Genomic DNA, 21,010 nt, shown 5'->3' on the forward strand with positions numbered 1-21,010 from the left:
TCAGCAACAGCGGCTCCGCACCCAGACGTACAAATCTATGGTCCTTGAGAATTCCTTTTTGTCTAACAACTGAGCTCTCGCGAATTCCATTCTCCCTCTGAAATATGGAGTGCCAGGCTGTCTGCGAATAGAAATGAATCATAAGAGTTACCGGGAAATAGTCGACTCCTTGAATGACATCAAAATTGTATAGTTGGTGCGCCACTGTCTAGTAACCAGCATATCCTTCCAGTCAGAGATAACAAGGAGCGCGACTATAATCAAAAGGCCCAACTCTCCTCCATTGCAGTTTGGCAAGATAAAAGAGGCTTCCTTGATGTGGGCGTAATGCGCTTCAAAGTCAGGAAGTGGGAGATTGTCAGCCTTTTTCGACAGATGCGTCTTTCCGCTTTCCGAACATCATCCACGACCATGTTTTATGGGTTTATGTCACTGACATTCGTGGGTTCACACCATGGAATGGTACAGAATTTTCGGGACAGTGAAAACATGATATGCCGCTTTCTTTAAGTAGGTGGAATACCGAATATCGATAGATACGGGTCATTGCCTATTTGTGTTGCACATCATCAATGAGCCAGACTTGATAAAGGGGGAACATGCCTTTGTTGGCTTTCAGAGGGGCTTTGTATTTATCACATAGCTTGAGCTCTCAAAGACTATTGTGATTTTCGTTGTTGCGATTTGCAGTTGCAGAAGTGAGTTTGAAATGTGCAAGTAAAAATAAAATAAAATAAATGAAATGAAATGAAGATATAGACTGATTCAAAAGGCGAAAATATACCAGATGACTTCAACAAAGCCTTTCACCAGAAGCTGCAGTCCTTGACCAAGATATGATTCTCAGTGTTTAAGCAGCGGTTCTTGTTACCTGAAACTTCGTTCCCTGCTTGCAACGACCAAGCTCCATTTAAATCTATTAATGGAGGCAAAGACTTCTCCCTTCAATTTCAGCCGCCTAGAGACCGTTAATATTTAAGCCCGAGAAGCTGAGACGTTGACGGAATGGACGTTCTCATATTTCAGCGCTTACTAGTTGACAAATGACTTGGACTCTCGGGGTTGAAATCGTGGGTCCTTCGGCTCGTATCGAGCTACGACGTAGGACTCAAGGGACCAACAGAAGACGCATCCCAAATGCTGATATTCTTCACCGTGCTGTGGCCAAGAATTCTCAGGGTTTGGGTCACGATTAGAGTGCAGTCATTTGGAGAACTCGGCCTGCGGACCCGATGGCCGTCCCAAAATCTGGAAAAGCCAAAGCCAACCTCAATCAAAACTGCTTTGCTCTGTTGATCTGGATGTAATACACACTAAGCGTTTCTATACTCTTCTGCTAATGGCGTTATTCCATCCCAAAGTCGAAAGCCTTTCCCTGTAGATGAGACCTCATCAAACAAAGGAAAGCGTTCACATGTGGTGAACAATAACGACATCAAAGACCGAAAAAGCAAAACGCGCAGCCCTATAAGGTGGTGTCTCCAGTCAGACTCCTGCCAGCCTCGATTTTTCGCATGGGCGAAGAAATCGGATGAGAATGCATCAGGAAACGAGCTTTCTGATGCTTATTCCTTAAGTTCGCAAGCACATATACGGTCTGAAGTATACGGCTATAATTGAATTATCTGTTCCTTAAAATTTTCTTTTTACTTTCAATATTTTTCTATCATTGCTTTGGTATTAAAGGGGTCTCTCCAACGTATATATTAACATCTAGATTCTAGAGCACGCCGCTTGAACAACCATAATCAAGAACTCTAACCTCTGAGTCACATCAAGAATCTTCCTATGCAGTTAGATCCTTGTCTCCACAGACAGCTATTGGTGAAACCAGGCCAGATCCGTTTGATGCGCTGCCTTCGCCGCCGAATGATGAATAGCAGCAACTAGTAGATTTCTGGATCTCAAAGTTAACCTCATGGTCAGGAAAGAACCATTTTATGAAGCAATCCGTGTACAAAGAGGCTATGATGCACCCATGATTTTCACGTTTGTGTATTGACGTACACCGCTCGTTATCTAGCTAGCGTGTCAACTAAGAATAACATTCAAAGTTCGTCGTACGTCTCCACTGCTGAGAAAATGCTCAACGCGGACCTGGGAAATAGTCAATACCAAGGGAATGGTGCTTCGACGATGGCGTTCACTGCTCTATCTGTACAAGAGGCCAGACACGGGAACAAACGCAATTCCATCAAGTACTTGGATGCCGCACTGCAGAGCTTGAGTCGACGAAGAAAGGAGAGGCTCTTATGTGATACCAATACGCATTATGCATTTGCAGCTGCTCACGTTTCTTGACAACGCAAAATCTTTGGCCGCTTGTCAAAGTCAACCTGCATTTCTATCCATGATTCCCCAGCGAACATTCCCATCTGAATATATGACTATTCTGCATCTGATCCTATCTCCAGGACCACATCCCACCCAAATACCTGAAAACAAACGGGTATGAGTCCTGAAATATGAGCTTTCTACTTTATGTCGAGTATCCTCTTTGGTATACCTTAATAAGGCGCTTTGGGATCAACGGGAGTCCGCCGGTAAGTGTATACGATATCTCGACCACATCGTCGCAAATGTGCTCGAATACGATATCGAACGCGATTTCCCTGTCGAATCATTCTCGTGGTTATTACTGGAGGACAAGTGTGATTTCGACCTAAGAAATCCGGATCGAGCTTGATTTGTCGGTGATATATGATGGATAGTTTCAAACAGATCCCTCCATCACTTTAGTTCCGATTCTCTGAGTTACTATTTTCATTCCTCATGCTCAGGCCTCCGGATTTTAGTATCACTGTCGAAAAGTTTAAAACCCATGTTCCTCAGCTGGTGGAACCTGAATAGCATGTGCAACCCGTGGAATAAAACGCCTTCATCTTCTATTGTTGCATCTCGTGTTGTTGAACGTTGATATCTAGCACCAACGTTTCAAGCTTCTTCTGGTACAACACTTAAAAACTCTTAGCCCATCTGATCAATAACTATAACGTTTCTCTCACTAAACTGCTTAAGAGCTCCAAAGCTGATATTGTTGCTGCCCACACATAACGATCACTATCATTTTTTCAAATCGGTCCGACGACAACAAGTAAATTCGCCCCTGAACGGACCGCCTCTCTATTCCTGGGAAGCATAGTTCTTACGAAAAGTACATATTCAAGACGACATCCTATCTAAGAGAGGACCTACGTCCAATTTTGCAGGGGTGTCGGATGTGGAACACTCGCTTTTACGCTAACTTCCCTACTAGCAGTCAAATCCGCACCTCCAAGAGCCTTATCTCAGTGGATATGTTTAGGCAGTGTATCCATTCTTATGCGATGAATGATATTCAGTCGACAATGAACAAAAGAGCACATTTTCCTACGCCCTCATGTACATAACGATGTCAGCACAAAAAGTCTAGCATATTTAAAGAGTTTTATCCACTTTTCCCACTCCGAGTCGCACAGTTTTCCCAATTATTACACCCAAAATATTCCCCGAGCCCGCTGCTTCTTTGGGAATCCTATGATGAATGCCCAGCTCATGCCCATTCCCACGAATGTACTCCTACACCAACACTTCTCTCCACAGAAAATCAGCGCTCGTGCAAAAATGCTTCCAGTATCTCCCATGTATCAATTACAAGTCAAAAAGGCATTTCCAAACCACCATTCTCCATCTCGAAACTTCACATCACTGTGTGTGCTATGCATTGTCAATTACAGACGTTCTGCCGTGAAACCTCGTGCAACCCTCAGAACCTCCTTCCCCGGACTTTCCTTCTCCCTACCTGCTTTCACGGTGAGCACAGGTACACATGCGAAGATAAGAGAGGGGCCCAACCCCGGGGAGGTTCTGTAGTAGATCCTCTTATGTCACCTTGTCCCTGGAAGTGAGACAATATGCTGTGGAGAGGAAACATAGAAGTACACCTAGATGTATGGTGACAGCGGGACCATTTGACGGTATTTGAGTAAGTGTAGCAGGGAGGGACTTGAAGTTTTTACCCACAACTTCTTCATCAACCCTGTTCTTGTTGAGCTCCGGATTGAATCCGTCATGACATGACCTCATCGAGCTTCCCGTTCAGTTAGCTTACCCCAGAGTCGATTTTACCTTTCCAAGTATCCCTAACCCCCTGTTTAACCTGTCCATAACCATAGCTCTCTATGCCATGTCAAATTATTCTGGGATAAGCTCTCGAGTATAACCAACCGCAGTTGACATGATTGGCCGCTCAGAGTATATCAACCCCGTGCCCGATGTCGATGTCTGGGGATTCTCGGATGCCATAGTCAGCGTCCTGTATTCCGGAGGACCAGAGGCATTCCTCCAGAAACTTGCATGCAACGAGGCATTTGTGTCTCCAATCTGCAGTACTTTGGATAATTTATACGGCTTTGTTCAATGGAGAACATTCCTAACATGAATCCCTTAGAGAAACAAGAATAATCTCACCTCTTTATTTGAATGTAGATGATGGGAACAAAGGTGGAAACAGGGAGTCTTAATCCGGTAGATTCTCCATACTTATTATCCATGAAATACGATTTCAGCCCTATGTCAGGTCAGGCTTTGGTAAGGGAGTACCTTAAGCTCCAGCTCTCAATCTCAGGTTTTCTTCGATCTGTGTCCTTTGAAAATAAGATGAAACCTTAGATGTTGTGATTAAACTCCTTGTTTGGAATATCTGACTTGAAAATCTTTTTCATCACTTCTCTTAATGCTTGCAAGTGAAATTTGAGGATTGCAGGTTCAGAATAAAAAAAAAAAATAAAAATAAAAATAAAATAAAATAAAATAAAAAACATCCAGCCAAATTATGCTGTTTAGTTCCCTTCATTTCTCTCTTGATTTACTTTGGCCTGACTTGTTGCCTTTTGACTCTCTCACAGACCTGTGATCAATTACTTTGCTGCAATTAGTTAGTTAGCTATCATCATGAATTTTGTAAGCATACCAATGGCATCAGATATTCTGTGCCTGTGGCTTTGAACCTGGGCTTGTGCAGATGTGATATGACTGACAAAGATTCACATGAGCTCTGCTGACTGCATTGTGGCTGAGGACTATGGATGGTGGATTCATCTGTCGAATGCTCTTTTCCTCTTCACTCATATCAACGTTGGGACTCTGCTTTATATGAGATGACAAAAGTGTCCAGAGTCAAATTGCAATCAAGAAAATTTGGAAACTGAATGTGACCTGATATGTTAGCTGAAAAGTCAGTTGTACTAACAAAGAACTTTATTTTCAACTATATCTTTTTCAAACGATATTATTTTATAGTGAACAGAACAATTCAAATAGCTAATCTTATAAAATTTGAGTTGTAAGGATGTTAAGTGTAAGTTCTGATACTTCTCAAGGTTCCAACCTTAATGAATCCAAGAGGGAACCGAGTGTCTATCTTGTAACCAGCCCAATTAAGCTTGAAAGCCTAAAACTGATAGTCGATGATGGTAGTCAATCCTTTGGCTACAGGGACGAACTGGCGACAGTTGTCTTGCTCCCAACTGACCTATTACATGCGGCGGTTCCAGCCACAGCAAGATCTGAGATCCTCAACTGGCAAATTCAATTCGCATCTGATAGCCTGGCGCACTAGGATGCTTCAGCATGAAACTGGCCACGTCTCCTTGCTAGCTTGTTCTTCAGTTCCTTGAGAACTCCAAAGGCGATGGAGATATGCAGCGCGTCCTCTTCAGAAGAGTCAATTTATAAGTGCCGTGCAAATGAATAATTAATGCTAGTGAGATTTGGTTAAGGAATGGTGGAGGAGGAAGCTTAGTAGTTGTCCTCTTCTCAATTCTCTAGCTCTTCTCCAATTACGGCTCGAGATGTTGAGATCGTCCAGCGTGCTGCCCTGTATGAATCGCCTCCAGAAGGGACCAGCACTGGGTTGGGTTTGGATGATCGTAAAATAATAAGAAAAAGAAGCTCCATTGGGTTAGTTCAATGTCCAATCACACATTATTCATTCAGATGGACTTACGCACTATATTGCTTATGCCTCAAGTGCTCTTTTCTTTTTCTCAGGAGTCGCTTCTGCGCGGTGGCGAGAACAAGAGACAGCAAGTTAAGCAATGCAGCTTCAAAGTTAGAGACAACAGCTGTCAATCGATCCGTGGCTTTCACGCCCCTTTCTGGGCCTTGCTGCATCACTCCCCAGCCAAAAGGGTGCTGTTCTCGGATACTCCTGGAATGTTGTTTTGCTGTTCCAGTCCAACGGGTCACTCACTCACTGCTGGTCTCCCCGAATGAGTCCCACAAAAATTAATCTGGTGTCACTTGGAATCTTGCTTGTATTATTTCTCCCACGCTCGTTCGCTCTTTTTTTTTTTTTTACCCTGCCTTTTTTTTTCTTTTCTTTTCTTTTCTTTTTTTCTAACTTCTCGTTGCTTTGTGTGTACTTATTGCTCTCTGTTCCCCTCTTTTGCATATTCTCTCCCATTTTAATCATCGGTTCATACGAGGGGCATCAGCAGATTCTTTTACTTGCTCTCCCCCTTCGTCGCCTTTGCTGCAGTTAGCAGCTAAATATCCACCTCTGTTGTGCAGCTTTGACAGCGGAGCTGAGAGCAGCATCAGCAACCATGGTTAGTAAATTAATATGTCGCTTCTGCTTGTTCTTTTGAGGCTTATTTTTCCTACCTGCCCACTCCCTTCAATTCCCCCGCTTTATCAAGTTATGATGTTTGGCACTCTCTCCTCCGTCGTTGCATCGCTTTCTAACGCAGTGTATTTCCACCCGCTCTTAGGATACGCAGGATCCAAAGGATGCCTCCAACTCCCTCTCCGGGCTTGTGTCGACCTTGGTTCCCACCCTCATCGTTTCGGGTGCCATGGTCCTGCTCTTCGTCCTCCTGCGTCAAAGTCAACGCCGCCAATATGCCCCCAGAACTTACATCGGCTCCCTGCGTGAACAGGAGCGTACGCCAGAGCAATCCCCTGGAATCTTTGGCTGGATAACATCCATGGCGAAACTGTCTGATGAATACGTGCTACGGCACCACTCCCTTGACGCCTACCTCCTCCTCCGATACATTAAGATTGCCACTGCCATCTGCTTTGTTGGCTGTCTCATCACCTGGCCGGTCCTGTTCCCCGTCAATGCTACTGGCGGTGGCGGATTGAAGCAATTGGACTTGCTCACTTTTGGCAATGTGCAGAACAATCTAAATAAATTATATGCCCATACTTTTATTGCATGGATTTTCGTTTGTAGGTCTACTTAATCTGGGCGGAACGTGTTGTTTATCGAAAGACGTAGCGATGATTATCCATGACGATGACGAGGTGGTCAGTCATCAAATTGCTGATATTAGATACCTTATAGCTTTTGTTTTCTTCATGATCACACGAGAGCTACTGTTCTTCATCAACTTGCGCCAGGCATATTTCTTTTCCCCGCTCTATGCTGGTCGTATCTCTTCCAAAACCGTCCTTTTCACCTCCGTCCCGGAAGAATACCTAGATGAAGCAAAGATTCGACGGATATATGGCAACGATAACGTGAAGAATGTTTGGATCCCAACAAAAACCAAAGAATTGGAGGATATGGTCGACGACAGAGATAAGGCTGCGTACCGTCTTGAGGGCGCTGAAACGAAGCTCATTAAACTGGCTAATAGCGCACGCATTAAGGCTCTTAGGGGGAAATCGGCTGACGAAGAGAACCACGACATAGATAATCTCGCTCCTGGAAATGAAGCTGAGGGGGAATCGGGCTCAGTGGCTGCTCGCTGGATCAATCCTTCACAAAGACCCTCCCACAAACTCAAACCGCTTATTGGTAAAAAGGTCGATACGATCAATTGGGCCAGGACTGAGATTGAGCGCTTGAGCCCGGAAATCGTAGCTCTCCAGGAGAAGCATCGTGCTGGTGATGCTGAGAAAGTTACAGCCGTTTTTGTCGAATTCTACACGCAGAGGGATGCTCAGGCTGCATATCAGATGGGTATGTAGCTGTCGACATCTGAAATAGGGTAGCAATGGTTCAAGTCGCTAACATTATCCTTTTGCAGTTGCTCATAACCAGCCCTTGCACATGGCTCCGAGATATATTGGTCTCAATCCGGCGGATATCATCTGGTCCAATTTGAGGATCAAATGGTGGGAGCTTATTATCAGAAATGCTGCCACCATCGGTGCCGTCGTGGCTCTCATCATCTTCTGGGCAATACCTGTTGCAGTTGTCGGAACCATCTCGAATATCAACTTCCTCACAGAAAAAGTCAAATTCCTCGGATTCATTAAGAATTGCCCCCCAGTCATTTTGGGTCTTATCACCGCTCTCCTCCCCGCGGTGCTTCTCGCGGTTCTCATGGCTCTTTTGCCCATCATACTTCGATGTAAGTGTTTATTTTTCCCAGCCAGATATTTCACGTCGGAGCTACTTACTGATTTCCTTCTCCGACTGCAGTGATGGCAAAAATCGGTGGTGTGCCAACCACAGCGGCGGTGGAACTCAGGACTCAAAACTTCTATTTCACATTCCAGGTTGTGCAGGTGTTCCTCGTTACTACCTTGTCTTCCGCAGCTTCAAGTGCGGTGGCCGACATCATTAATGAACCCCAGAAAGCAGCTCAGATGCTGGCAGAGAAAATCCCGAAGGCGTCCAACTTCTATGTTGCATATTTCATTCTCCAGGGTCTCACATTCAGCGCGGGGGCCCTCCTCCAGATCTCTGGTCTGATTGTTTCGAAAATCTTGGGCAAGCTGTTCGATAACACGCCTCGAAAGATGTACAAGCGCTGGTCAACTCTGTCCGGACTCGGCTGGGGAACCGTCCTGCCGATCCTAACCAATCTTTGCGTGATCGGTATGTAATTCTATGCCTTAGTTATCATTTTCGCTTTATATACTAATTAGGCGTCTCAAAAGCCATTACTTACAGCGCCATCGCCCCACTGGTCCTCGGTTTCGCAACCATCGGCCTGTTCCTTTTCTACGCCGCTTACCGCTACAACATGCTCTACGTCACCAACAGCAACATCGACACAAAAGGCATGATCTACCCACGTGCTCTGCAACAGACAACAGTAGGCTGCTACCTGCTGGTACTCTGCCTAATTGGTCTGTTCGGCATCAACGCTGGCAACCAAAAAGCCGCTCTTGGCCCTTTAGTCCTCATGGTCATCTTCCTCGTCTTCGTCCTCATCTACCACATCTCACTCAACGCCGCCGTAACACCACTCCTCAAATACCTCCCGCGCAATCTCGAATCCGAAGAGGAAGATCTACTCCTGAAAGATGCCTCGGAGCGTGATGGTACCACCGAAAAATCGACCACCGCCGGCCCATCCAACAACGGCGTAAATAACGGCGCAGAGCCGGGCGCTGATGCCGAAAAGGGAATCACCTCCCCCGCAGATCTCATCCCGACAAAACCACAGGGCATAATTGGCAAATTCTTCCGCCCAGACAAATACAGCAACTACGAAACGCTGCGCAAGCTAGTACCGAAGGACTTTGCAGAAATCTCCTATTCTCCCCAGGTCGAGCAGAATGCCTATTACCCGCCCTGCGTCGGGGCGCAGCCGCCGCTCCTGTGGATTCCGCGTGATGCGGGTGGTGTTAGCAGGCAGGAGGTGGCGCATACGTCCAAGGTGATTCCGATTACAGATGAGGATGCGACTATTGATGAGAATAATAAAATTTCGTGGGATGAGGCCAAGGGGGTGCCACCTATTTATGAGGAGAAGATTTATTATTAAGATTTCCCCTCTTCCCCCTTCCTTTGGTGCCTTGTTTTGGTTTTGCCGTTCCGTTGTGGTGAGGTGTGAGGAGAATCGGGTGAATGAAATGGATGATATGGCAGGCGGTAATGTTGAAGAACGATTTCGAAGGAGGTGGTGGGTGGGGTGGCCTGTGATGCTGGCGAGGAGTTATGTCTTGAGAATACGAAATAATCATAATGTGGTGGATGAATTGGTGTCATGAAGACAAGATAGCTATATGCCTTTTATTTCGTCCCGATTGTCGACAGGAAAAGGGAGTCCATGGAGATGGATTTTCGGTGGCTCCCCTTTTTCTGTTGATTTCAATATACCCTTCGTTTGCTGAGTTCTAATCTCTATTTTATCTTTTCCTTCCTTGCCTTAGGTCCCTTCACATTTCAATTTTCGGCTTTTATGGTTTTCGCTGGCTTGCTCTTGATCGACGATGGCCATATGCTTGAGCAAGATGGATATTTTCTCTGCCCTTTTCCCTCTCTTAGGGGAAATGTGTTTCCTTTATTATTCTGTGAGAAAGGTTGAATCCCTGCTACTTCAACCTTGTCTACCTAAAAATACCGGTTTTTCTCTCTTTGTCCTTTCTGTCTACTCCTTTGGAGCATCGAATCCCGACCATCTGATGAATGATCCAACCCTTTGTTCAAAAGTATACTATCCATGCAGATACCCGGCATATGCATCTCGCTTTACGTACCCCTTTTGCCCTTCTATTCATCCGGAAAACAACAATCACACTCTACTTTCTCTGCTTATAGCCTTATGATTTTCGATTTTGCGGCTCATATAAATGCGTTTGCAGTTGAACATGGACATTTAAAAAAATATAAAAAAGGGGGTAACACGAATATGGTAAATGGCGTTCTGAATCGAGCCTCGTAGGCGGTATGCTGTGATCTGAAAAAGGTCCAACCAACATCGGTTCTTGTTCTGTGATAGGTGGGATTGACGACACTTGACTACTGATAGTCCTTGAGCTGCATCTCGACGAGAATGGTACGTTTGACTATGCTATGCTAATTGTCACCTCGTTGCAATTTGGGAGGGAAGAGTTCCCATGTTTCCCGCGCTGACCAGGAACTTATTAGCGCCGCCACCAACAAACAGCCTCTCACAAATCTGCACTTCCGTTCTCTCTTGACGGCGTTGAGAAACACCTTCGGCTGAGGATTTCCTTTCTGATCTTACGTAGAATCAGTATTTCAGATACTTTAACTGCCAATTACTTTTCCTGATTTATTAATTTCTCTTTTGAGCCCACGGCGGATGTTTCGGATGTTTCTGATGTTTCTTTTTTCTTTTTTCTTTTCTTTTTCTTTTTTTTTTTTTTTTCTATTTTAGATTCGTCATGCCCTGTCCTGTCTTACTATTATCAAATGCTGATAATCTTCTCGCCTTCCTCTATTACCATTAGATATGTGGTATGGATATGAATGCAACATGGTGAATGATAAAAGGTCCTCCACATCGCCAAAAAAGTGAAAATGACAGAAGAAAAAGGGAACAGGAATTACTTCCTTTAGAAGCCTCTGCTCGCCCATCCACTTCAGAAAAACTCTGATGGCGGTCTTGGAAAGCCCTCGTCCAAACGTCCAGCTCTACGTGACGAACTGACCATGACAACTGAGTTCGAATGCGCATGTGCCCGTTGGGGCCGTACGGGACTCGCTTCCAATGAACCACCCGGAGTGACATTAATCTCCATCTCTGGCTGATCATCCTGTTGCTGCTGTTGGTGCTGGTGATCCAGGTACTGCTGGGACCTTTCTCCGGTATCATCACCATACCCGTACAGCTGAGGATCCAAACCATGCGTTTGGGCGTCGCTGGAATTTCCATGATACCCGTGCCCAAGATGCCCAAGATGCTGCAATCTATTCCGCAACGACCGTATATTCCACCCATCATTCATGGCAGCAAGCGCAACAATACTCTCCGCCTCCGCCACCATGTTATCCTGCACATATATATCCCGATCAGTCATCTCCCTTTCATCTTCTTCCTCTTCCAAGTCATCAGCCACGTTCTCCTTGTCATCGCTGGCTAGCAGATGGATATGTTCATCGATGTGTTTCCCCGCCTCTGCCGGCATCGGTGGTGATGCGTATCCAGCCGTGGGATCCTGGTAAATGAGAAATGGCCTGGTGGTCTGTATTCCGTTGCGGGCGGGGACAGTCCATCCCACCGGCCCCAGGTACGGGATTCTCAATGTTAGAATTCGGTCTTCTGTGTAGATGTGGGTGTAGCTGTGTACCGGCTCGCATGGTTCGTCGTCGTCATCAGCCTCGTAGCCCCTGGAGTCCGTCTTTATCCTCACACCTTCCTTCAAGTCAACGCCCATTTCCATTCCTGATATGTCTTGATTCTGTTCGTTTTGTCCCTCCTCACAGATGGCCGGCTCTCTTTCATCATCCCCGTCCATGTTTTGGGGCATTGACGCTCCGGATTGCGGATGAGGGCCTTGATGTCTGTTGCAGAAGCTCACAAAAGGCCCATGACATCCCTCGCGTCCCGGGGAACAATTCTGTCCATATTCTTGCTTTTTAGCATGTGTCTTCTATCTCTTTTATACTCATTTCCTCTTCTTAGTCATATTCAATTTGTCCCATGATACAGGGAGCCCCTACCTCGTAGACGTGGTATCCAGCTCCTCTAATCCTTTTCTCATTTCTCTCTTTTTGGGCTGATAAAGCCGCCTGTTTTTTCCTCGCAGGTGCAGTTAGCACACATCTGCCTGCTCAAAGGGGACCCAAACCTATGAAATTCTCCCTCCACCGGTGGAAAACTACCTGCTCCTCTATATCCAGAGACATTTCAAAATCAATTGGCTCTACTTCTAAATCTAGTCGCGTTCTCCTTGCATAGCTCTGTTGCCAGAGCGATTGTTGTCAATATCTCTCTTTATTTTATCTTCTTAAGTCTAGTTTTGTGGGATTTTCAAGACAAGACATACCTGGCTGCGAAACGAATACCCATATTGCGGAGGCGTCATGACCGCATCTGAAATATCCACTTCGTAGGAATGTCTCGAGTTCTGGGTCAGATAAGGAGAGTAATTTGCATCTATCCACGTTTCTAGGGATGGTCGATATGCTAAAAATATCCGAAACCCCTTCAGAAAGACATCTGGAAGTGGACATGAGTTGCCAAAATATTTTGAGAAGCACAGACAATGGCTGACCAAGCGTGCAGAATAAAGGAGAAGGGAGCGTGATATGCTATTGTACGGAGCAAAGAAGGAGAAATTAGATGGAAAGAAGGGATGCCCCTGAGAGACTCTCACGAAAAGTGGACGTGATGTGATGTTGGACAAGTGAGTGAGCTCGTGGATGGGGGGTTTTGCTAACAGACCGTGGGTTTGCAGGTGCTGAACGTGGAGGAGCTTGTCTGCTATGCGATACATCAACTGATTAGACATGCTGTGATTATTGCCCAAATGTTTACAGACGGCAGCGGCATCATATGCGGGGGAAGAGTTATTAGGGATATCTACCTCACTTACCTGAGAGCATTCGGTATGTTTATTTCAAGAAAAAGGGGGGGGTCGTTATTATCACGTATGCGTCTAACTGACTTACTACGAGTCAATAAAAGGGGCTAAATCAAGGTTATGCTGTGATGCTTCTCCACTCGATGGCAACGGTCATCGCCACGCACGAGATCAAGTGAAACTCAGATACAGTTATTTTATTGCCTGTGTCTATCAAACATGTATCCCGTCTGACATTTGGGGGATTATTTGAAGTTGAGGCTAGAAGCGCATAGAAAGTATAAGATCTCATTGACTTCATCCATCCTTCATATCAACTCCTATGAGTATTTGCTCAGGTGAGCAGTGTGGCAAAGAAGATCGATCGGCCAATGAGTTTTCTTTGAACAATATAAGGTCCATGCTGCTGATTGAATAGTATTAGGCGAGAAATTACAAGAACGCGAGAGATACCACCCTCTATTCCCCGCCTTACTTTGTTTACCTTATCCAGAGGCTTGACTATAGATATACGAACTGAGACTATCAGCACAGCTGCCTTGACAGGTTTCTGGACCCGACAGGTGAGGAATGATCGCCCATTTTGCAGGCTTCTCCCGTTGATAAAAGGCGTATTCATCTAGATGTTCAGCCTTTATCACTAGAGGTAAAGATCGAAACGGTGGCAGAAGAAATAAGGTGATTAGATGGTATCTGATCCCCGTTACTTGGAAATAGGAGTTGATTGAAGAGATAGACTTAATGACAGGAGTACAACGAAAAGGGAATTTCTTTTCTAACATGAATCACCAGTTCCACCCAGCATTGGGCTCACTCTTTGTTTCGGGCTACTCTGGGACTTTCCTCTTGACAAGATTTCATGGTGAGATAGGCCTTTCGCTGACCATACCACCATTCCAACGTTATATATGCCTAGTATATGTATATGTATAGATATATATATATATATATACATGGAAGCTGTTGTCCTTCAGCGTTGTTTCTCCGCGGCGAGGAGGTGAGCCCTGCCCTTGCAAATGGGGATAAAATGGTGCTAACTACCGATATACGTAGGTAGCTAGGTATAATCCCCCTATACGAAGTCTCTCTTACCTTGATGCATAATATAAAAGCATTCCCCGATGTTTTATTTTTGTGGTTCAATCTCAACTTGTTTATGACCAATCCCGTTTCATTTTTACCTTTCATCATCCATTTGTTCATTGCAGTGGATTTCTTCTGGTTTGTTGTCTATGTTTATTTATCGATTTACTGCGTCCGGTTATCTCTTTTGTTGTGTTCTCTCTAAGGAACAAAGGCGACGGCACCCAGCATGAGATGCGGTAGATGATGGGACACAATGGGGGTGTTACTCTATCTCCGTTTTGGTCGCCCGGGATGGCAACACCTGAATATAGCATGTACAGTTGCGCTTGTACGTACGAATGGGAGAATAGATAGCGCTCGTTGGAGGGACTGAGAACAACGAAGGCGCTGTATCACCGTGCCTATGTGCCAGAGTTAGGGGACACTGTTCCAATTGCCCTGCTGCGAAAAGCCGGAATTTCTGCAGGATGTCATGAAAAGCATGGGTCGAATTACTTTTTAGCTGGTCCAGAAGAATGGTCTAAGCCGGAACCGACATATAGAAGGTCTGCACGGGATGTACAAGCTACAACTTGGCTGAGTATATTAACCAGAATGAGAGGGCTCCTTCTGGGGGTCTATACGATTCCATAGCTGCCGATATCTGCGCCGAAAATGGGGGGAAACGAATTTGTGTCCTTTCGACTTCTGCAAAAGCAAAGAGGCATAGCGGGGGATGTTAGCACCAGCTCAAGGTGAATAGTTTTTGTTATCCCCGATCTGGGGTTGAGACGGTTTTGTCCAAGTTTACCCCTGAACCGACCAAGAAGTGAGACTCCATATGATCTGTAGGGGTATGAGAAGTGCTGGATACAAAACCAGCATCCTCACTACGTCCTTGGATTCATCAGTATTGGGCTAGCAATATGGGCAATTCTGTGAGGGTATTTTCACGTAGTATTGGGGATGAAATAAATCCATAGATTTGTATTACCTCAGAGCCATCGACTACGACAATGCTTAAACATCGATGTTGCTATTCGCAGAAAGGGGCAGAATCTCAAGCTTCATTCTCGAAAAACTTAAGCAAGAACTGATGCCCCAGACGCGTTTGTAGGCCTGATAGCTGGGCCAGCCATAAGAGGTAACTGGGAAATTACTTTATGTAACTCACTTGCTCCTTTGACTATATGAGAATTTCATTGATCAATAAGCTAGCCATCAACATATTTTACGAAACAGCAAAGCAAACAAAGAAGCTCTAGAGGAGGTTATCCTCAAAAGCAAAATGAGGATTAGAGACTGAGAGTGTAAAACAACACAGTTGCCGAGATATGTCTATCTTTCGGTACTTGGCCATTTCAGTTTACATCCCACGACATCCTTTCAGCATTCTCTTTACCAACATTCCAACGTCGTTCTCTCTTGGCAGCCTCTCAAGTTGAAGACAACCCTGACTTTCTGATCACCATCTGTAAGTGTCTTTGGGCATTCTTCCAGGCCTCCAGAAATGATAAAGGGGCTGGCAAATATAACCTGCGGTAGCGATGTGATGGGTGATACGTTACGACAAATCTGAGCTTGACATTGGGGACAGCAAACATGATTTATTCGGAGATTAGGCTCCAGCCAGCATGGATGAAATGAAAAACCTAGCTCGTAACGGTATTGACAGTTGCATTGAGATGCTTGATCTGCTTCAGCAAACTGATGCTTAACAGCAGAAAGGGTGTCAGGGGCTGCAACTTTTGTGACAGATTAAAAAGGATCAGAAAGAACTGAGCCGCAGGTACCAGGCTACAGAGCAGGCCCGGGATGGAATGGAAAAGAAATATGAAGAGCCTAACCAGTGGACAACAGCTCTGGATGCCAGTTTCAAAGAAATGCAATTGAAAAGGGCGAGTTTTTGGTGTGGAGTTCACTGGAATAAACTTCTTTTGGATAACTGAATTCGTCAAACCGAATAGCCGAAAAATGCGTTCTCCCTTCGGGATCCGACCTCAAAAACTAGTCCAGCAAGCGCGGAAGACCAACGACTCCTTCTGAACAAACTCATACCTAATCTTTATCATCAAATGTCATTCCCTTAGGCACAGAACCGGAATGGAAGTGGTCTGGGATGGAGCACTATATTATGTAAGGGGTGCCTTTTGGTGGACGACGCGGCGGGATTGAAACGAGAGCCTTGGGATAGCCCAAGGATTCAAAATTAACATTCTGAATCAAGAGATTGCATTAATAGGTCTCACGCAAAGTTTTAACTGATGCTTCCTCCTTTCTTCGCATTAATAATTATTTCCCATCCACAGAACATTTGCGTCTTTACTCTTCCATGAACTGTGTGCCAAAAGATGAGCCGAGCAAGACATGTGGAACATACCCTAGATCGACGATCCGACATTAAAAAGGATACAATATAGGCAAAAAATAGAGAAGTATACTTAGAGCAACAAGGATCTGAGCTAGACATTCCATGCAGCGTGATAAATAGTTCAGTATTGCAACAAAGAAAACGGAGTGTATCCAATTCGCACGGGTTGTAGCCATGGCCGGGGAATATTTGACGGGATGCAGTCCAATTTGAGAGCCGACTGGATGTAACAGTGGTTCACCCAAATTTGAGGCCTTGTTGGCCGCGACGTAGAGTGATCGAACCGCGCTCTCCGCGCAAGTGAGAAAACCTTAGGGAGCAGAAGAACCCTTTTTCGAAGCTTCTTATTTCTTCGAGGACCGGAAACACGCATGCGTCAATAATGACTCGCACCCAATAATCCCAAGAATTGCAGGAAGTAAAAGAGACGTGCAACAATAGCGAAAAGAACCCATTTTCAAACAGACAAGGCACTCTATTAGGAATGATTATTGATTCACAATCGGTGATGCCTTTAAATGACATCAAAATCTAGTTCAATTTGGCGAGGGTCTGACTTCAATTTTCGTAGCGGACGAACCGAAAGAAACAATATGTCGAAATGGAGGCTTCACGACGGCGCTGCAGATCGTCCATCCCTGGCTGCTTTCCGTGGATGAAAGTTTAACTACCCACCAGAGGGACCACAATATCGTCTCTGATCCACGAAAACGTTCACCTCTCTATCTCCTTCTTTGAGTCCAGTGATGATTTACTCAATGATCGACCATTTGGTACCTTAAGCAGGTATTTGCATATATGCATGGAAGCTCGTTGAGCACCCCCGAGCGCTAAGGCGGAGGACGGAGAAATATTATCCCACAATGCGACCAAACATCCCGATATCCGCTGCCGACTTTGCAAAAGGATTTAAAAGAAGTTAACCTTGAAAAATATTGCACTGTGGTCTGTGTATTCGAATTCGCCTCGTGTTTGGCCTTGTGGAGGTTGGTGCTACTCGATGAACTGAAGGCTAAAGGTTCTTAAAAATGCAGTCGGTGTAAAAGGTTGATGCGTGCACTCCGTAGCAAGGAATAGCACGCTTCAACAGCGGAAAGCTAACTCCGTTACGACCGTCTGATTACACCTCAATACAATCAATATTTCACCTGTATCTTTCTCTCCACGCTGGTCATGTATTGTAATGCATAAAGTGTATTATTCGCACCTCTGACTTCGACGGATTGAAAGATTGGGACAAGCGCGGCGTTATCCATCACCCTATTTAAGCTGCAGTAGGCCATGTTCATTGTAAGCAGCGATCATGGAGATTCGATGGGCAAAAGATCGTTGAAGGTTCAGCGACAATGCAGAAAAGACATTTGAAATCCAATCACTGGCGCGCGCTGGTGTGCTGATATGCCGAAATGTTGTGACAAACTTTTGAAGGTAGACAGATAAACATGCCTGACCATCTATGAAATTTATGGGATTGAACCTAATACTTGTACAGCTAGCTGTTGAGCTGTTCATATCTGGAAGCCGATTGCCAAGTGAATCTACACGATCCAAACGAAAAAGTGCTGATTCTTGGAGGGGTAAAACAGCATCTCAATCCAGGCTATCTCGGCCGGATATATATGTCTTGTCATGAAGAAGACGGAAGCAATCGTGGCATATGGGGTCTTCGAGACAGGAAGAATGAGTTCGCGTTCGAATCAGGCAACTAATCCCACAAATGCCATGGCCCCACATCCTTACGACAACCCATTACTGACCACGTTGACGCATCCTGCACGCTTGGGGAAAGACTCCATGAATGATTGGGCATTTCCTCCACAGGCGAGCTGAGATTGATTATATGCGCGATTCCTGCGAACCGAACGGAGGCCAATCAGATGGGAAATAATTAGGCGAGTCCATATGCAACGCTCCATTTCATGAGACATGAACAGGTTTTGAGGGAGAAAAGTAAGAGAAGAATCCTATGACCGTGTCTCCCTTTACCGTCTTCGTTATGGTTGAAGAGGAGTAATAACTTTTGCTAGTATCATTGGTGAAGAACACGAAGAAAGGAAAGAATTAATAAATGGGGAGGGCAAAATGCATGGATTTGCGACTCCTTTTCCATAGACTAGGAAACAAACGCTACCTATGTACACCTTCATTATCAGCTCACTTGTTCTTGATTAAAATTATCATACATTCGGATGGAAAAGATAGCCTTTGCCCTCGTTTCTTTGTTAAGTTTCGAGTCGGCGTTTCCGCAGTTGTCATAACATCTGACCTGATCTGTTTCAGTCCTAAATAAATGAACCCCGAAAACTCTCTACAGGATTCTCAGAATTTTAGAGACTTCACCCTCTATAGCACGAGGATAGGTAGACTTTTCAAATGCGGTTTGAATACGAGCAGGACTGAGGTTAAATCCCCCCACTCCCGATGCTTGCGCTGCTGTCAGGGTTGGCGGAAGCCTTGGAGAGTTCTCTTTTGCTTAACGAAAAACGCAGGATTGTACAACTGGGATTCTCTGCAGTGCTTTAGTTGATGGCAAACTTATCTGCAGCTAAGGCATTGGTGATAAGAGGCAATGACGTTGCCCCCTCTCACCTAGCCATTCGAGTCCGTAGCATCATTCTTGTACAGGGTCATTGATTGCTAGGCAATCTTGGATTGCATGATAGCAACCGCAAACATCGCCTTGAGCACAATTGCGAGCGAAGTAAATAAATGGAAGGCGGTGAACAAGAGCAGCATCGATCAATAGTATACGCGTACCCTTGAATATTTGACTTCGGCCAGTCGGAACATTGCTTTGTTTGAACCAAATGTTCAGGTTGCCTGCACAACCATCGTGATACACTTCCTGAGAGGCCTCGACTGTGCCGTACTTCATGACCATGCAGCAACCTGTGCTGCTTGAGAATCATCGCCACGACTTCTGGCCCAGTGCGTTCTTTTGTGCAGGTATATGCACCTCCAATAATTTTGGCCGTCGTTGTGACGCATATAAAGGTGACATGAAAGATCACAAAACCAGGACAAGGTCAATGAGATGCATCCCCGATATACCAACATACACCGGATGAGATGCAAGCTGAATAACAGAGAATGGCGTAGTGAAAGCTCAATTGGACTGGCATATCAAATTAGCTGACGTCGGTAGACATCATTATCTCGATCTGAAGCAAAGATAATCAGCCCCACGAGTTCCAGTAATCAAATATCATGGAAAGAGATGACAAAGTTCCCGAAGGAAAGGGCGATATATTGGAGCTGGATATTTGATATTGCTTGATGACTGGATTTCCATTTGGCCTTAACCAGTCAGAGAAGAGGCCCTGGAGATATACCACCGCCGATTGAATCCTATATCCCAGGGTCTTTTGACGCCAATCCCGACTGAGGGTACAACATGGGCGGTGGAAAGGAAAACAAAACCACATGTGATGGCAAAGCAAATCCAGAAGTTCTGTTCAATGTTTCTAGGGAAGTTCTTGGCTGAGTGGCAGATGCTCGAAAGTCATGGAAGATTTAGATGAAATTCAGCTGGAGGCTAGAACCCCGAATACGTGGCGTCATTATTGTCGAGGCTCTGTAGGGGAGGCATCTGTAATCAGATACTCTCCAGCTTGACTTCAGGACACGTCAATTCATTCAGGGGTGCTGAAGAGCACGACCTCGAAGTCTCTCGCTGCCTGGCCAACTCAGTGAGATTGTGTCGTCAGTCTGGCAATGGTGTATGCAGACGGCTCTTGGGCACGGAATGTCTACCTTTGCGAGTCACGAGTTTTTGAGGAGATCATGGATGGCAGCCAAAAGGATCGTGTCCATTTTCTTCCTTCTCCATCCACACTTGAAAACTTCCCGTCGCAAGAATAACTATGGATCACAGACTTCATATAAAGCAACGTGACCCACAGCCTCCATTACCGCGAATATCTACAGCTCCAGTTCTTTCAGAGAGTGATCTCGCTTCCATTTGAAAAAAAAAAAAAAAAAAAAAAAATACTGCATTGTCAACTCCAAAATTCTTCAAACCGACGAATTTGAATGAGCATATCGGCTTCTCAAGACTGTTTCTCGTACCCCTGCTAGCCCACCGTCCGCGTCTCATGGGATAGAAGATGATCTGCTGCTGGTTTGGGAACGGAAGCAAAGATCAAGTTAAATGCAAGACAATTCATGCATAAACCCCCGGTTGGCCCAACCCTCTTGTTCGCGTTTGCAACATGCGCGAATATCCGGTTGCGTGATTGAGCGATGGCTCGCATACTCTTTCCAATGGCTTCTCTGTGCCGGGTCGGTTGCCCGACAAGAGAAGTTCAAAGGGATAAGGAATGAGAAGCAGCAGCAAAAGACCTGCGATCTCACTCT

At 45.3% G+C, this 21,010-nt stretch overlaps 4 protein-coding genes across 4 annotated transcripts; 3 read left to right on the forward strand and 1 right to left on the reverse strand.

Moving 5' to 3' along the window:
• Nucleotides 1-2,082: 2,082 nt before the first annotated feature.
• On the forward strand, nt 2,083-2,301 carry PAAG_11469 (hypothetical protein; the record flags this gene model as incomplete). The annotated part of the gene is made up of 1 exon (XM_015847116.1): nt 2,083-2,301. The coding sequence occupies one exon, from the start codon at nt 2,083-2,085 to the stop codon at nt 2,299-2,301; it is 219 nt and encodes a 72-aa protein (XP_015703248.1).
• Nucleotides 2,302-2,350: 49 nt separating this feature from the next.
• On the forward strand, nt 2,351-2,686 carry PAAG_11470 (hypothetical protein; the record flags this gene model as incomplete). Its single annotated transcript, XM_002795559.2, has 2 exons — nt 2,351-2,449; nt 2,516-2,686. 2 exons carry the CDS (start codon nt 2,351-2,353, stop codon nt 2,684-2,686), a joined length of 270 nt encoding a protein of 89 aa, XP_002795605.2.
• A 3,901-nt stretch (nt 2,687-6,587) lies between these two features.
• On the forward strand, nt 6,588-9,710 carry PAAG_02314 (hypothetical protein; the record flags this gene model as incomplete). Its single annotated transcript, XM_015844602.1, has 6 exons — nt 6,588-6,590; nt 6,753-7,215; nt 7,331-7,951; nt 8,019-8,345; nt 8,417-8,815; nt 8,878-9,710. The coding sequence occupies 6 exons, from the start codon at nt 6,588-6,590 to the stop codon at nt 9,708-9,710; spliced, it is 2,646 nt and encodes an 881-aa protein (XP_015701650.1).
• A 1,564-nt stretch (nt 9,711-11,274) lies between these two features.
• Nucleotides 11,275-13,146, reverse strand: PAAG_02315 (hypothetical protein; the record flags this gene model as incomplete). Its single annotated transcript, XM_015844603.1, has 5 exons — nt 11,275-12,252; nt 12,356-12,424; nt 12,518-12,595; nt 12,682-12,854; nt 13,080-13,146. 5 exons carry the CDS (start codon nt 13,144-13,146, stop codon nt 11,275-11,277), a joined length of 1,365 nt encoding a protein of 454 aa, XP_015701651.1.
• Between the last annotated feature and the right edge of the window lie 7,864 nt (nt 13,147-21,010).

The sequence above is a fragment of the Paracoccidioides lutzii genome, assembly GCF_000150705.2.
Source record: "Paracoccidioides lutzii Pb01 unplaced genomic scaffold supercont2.5, whole genome shotgun sequence".
Taxonomy (NCBI): domain Eukaryota; kingdom Fungi; phylum Ascomycota; class Eurotiomycetes; order Onygenales; family Ajellomycetaceae; genus Paracoccidioides; species Paracoccidioides lutzii.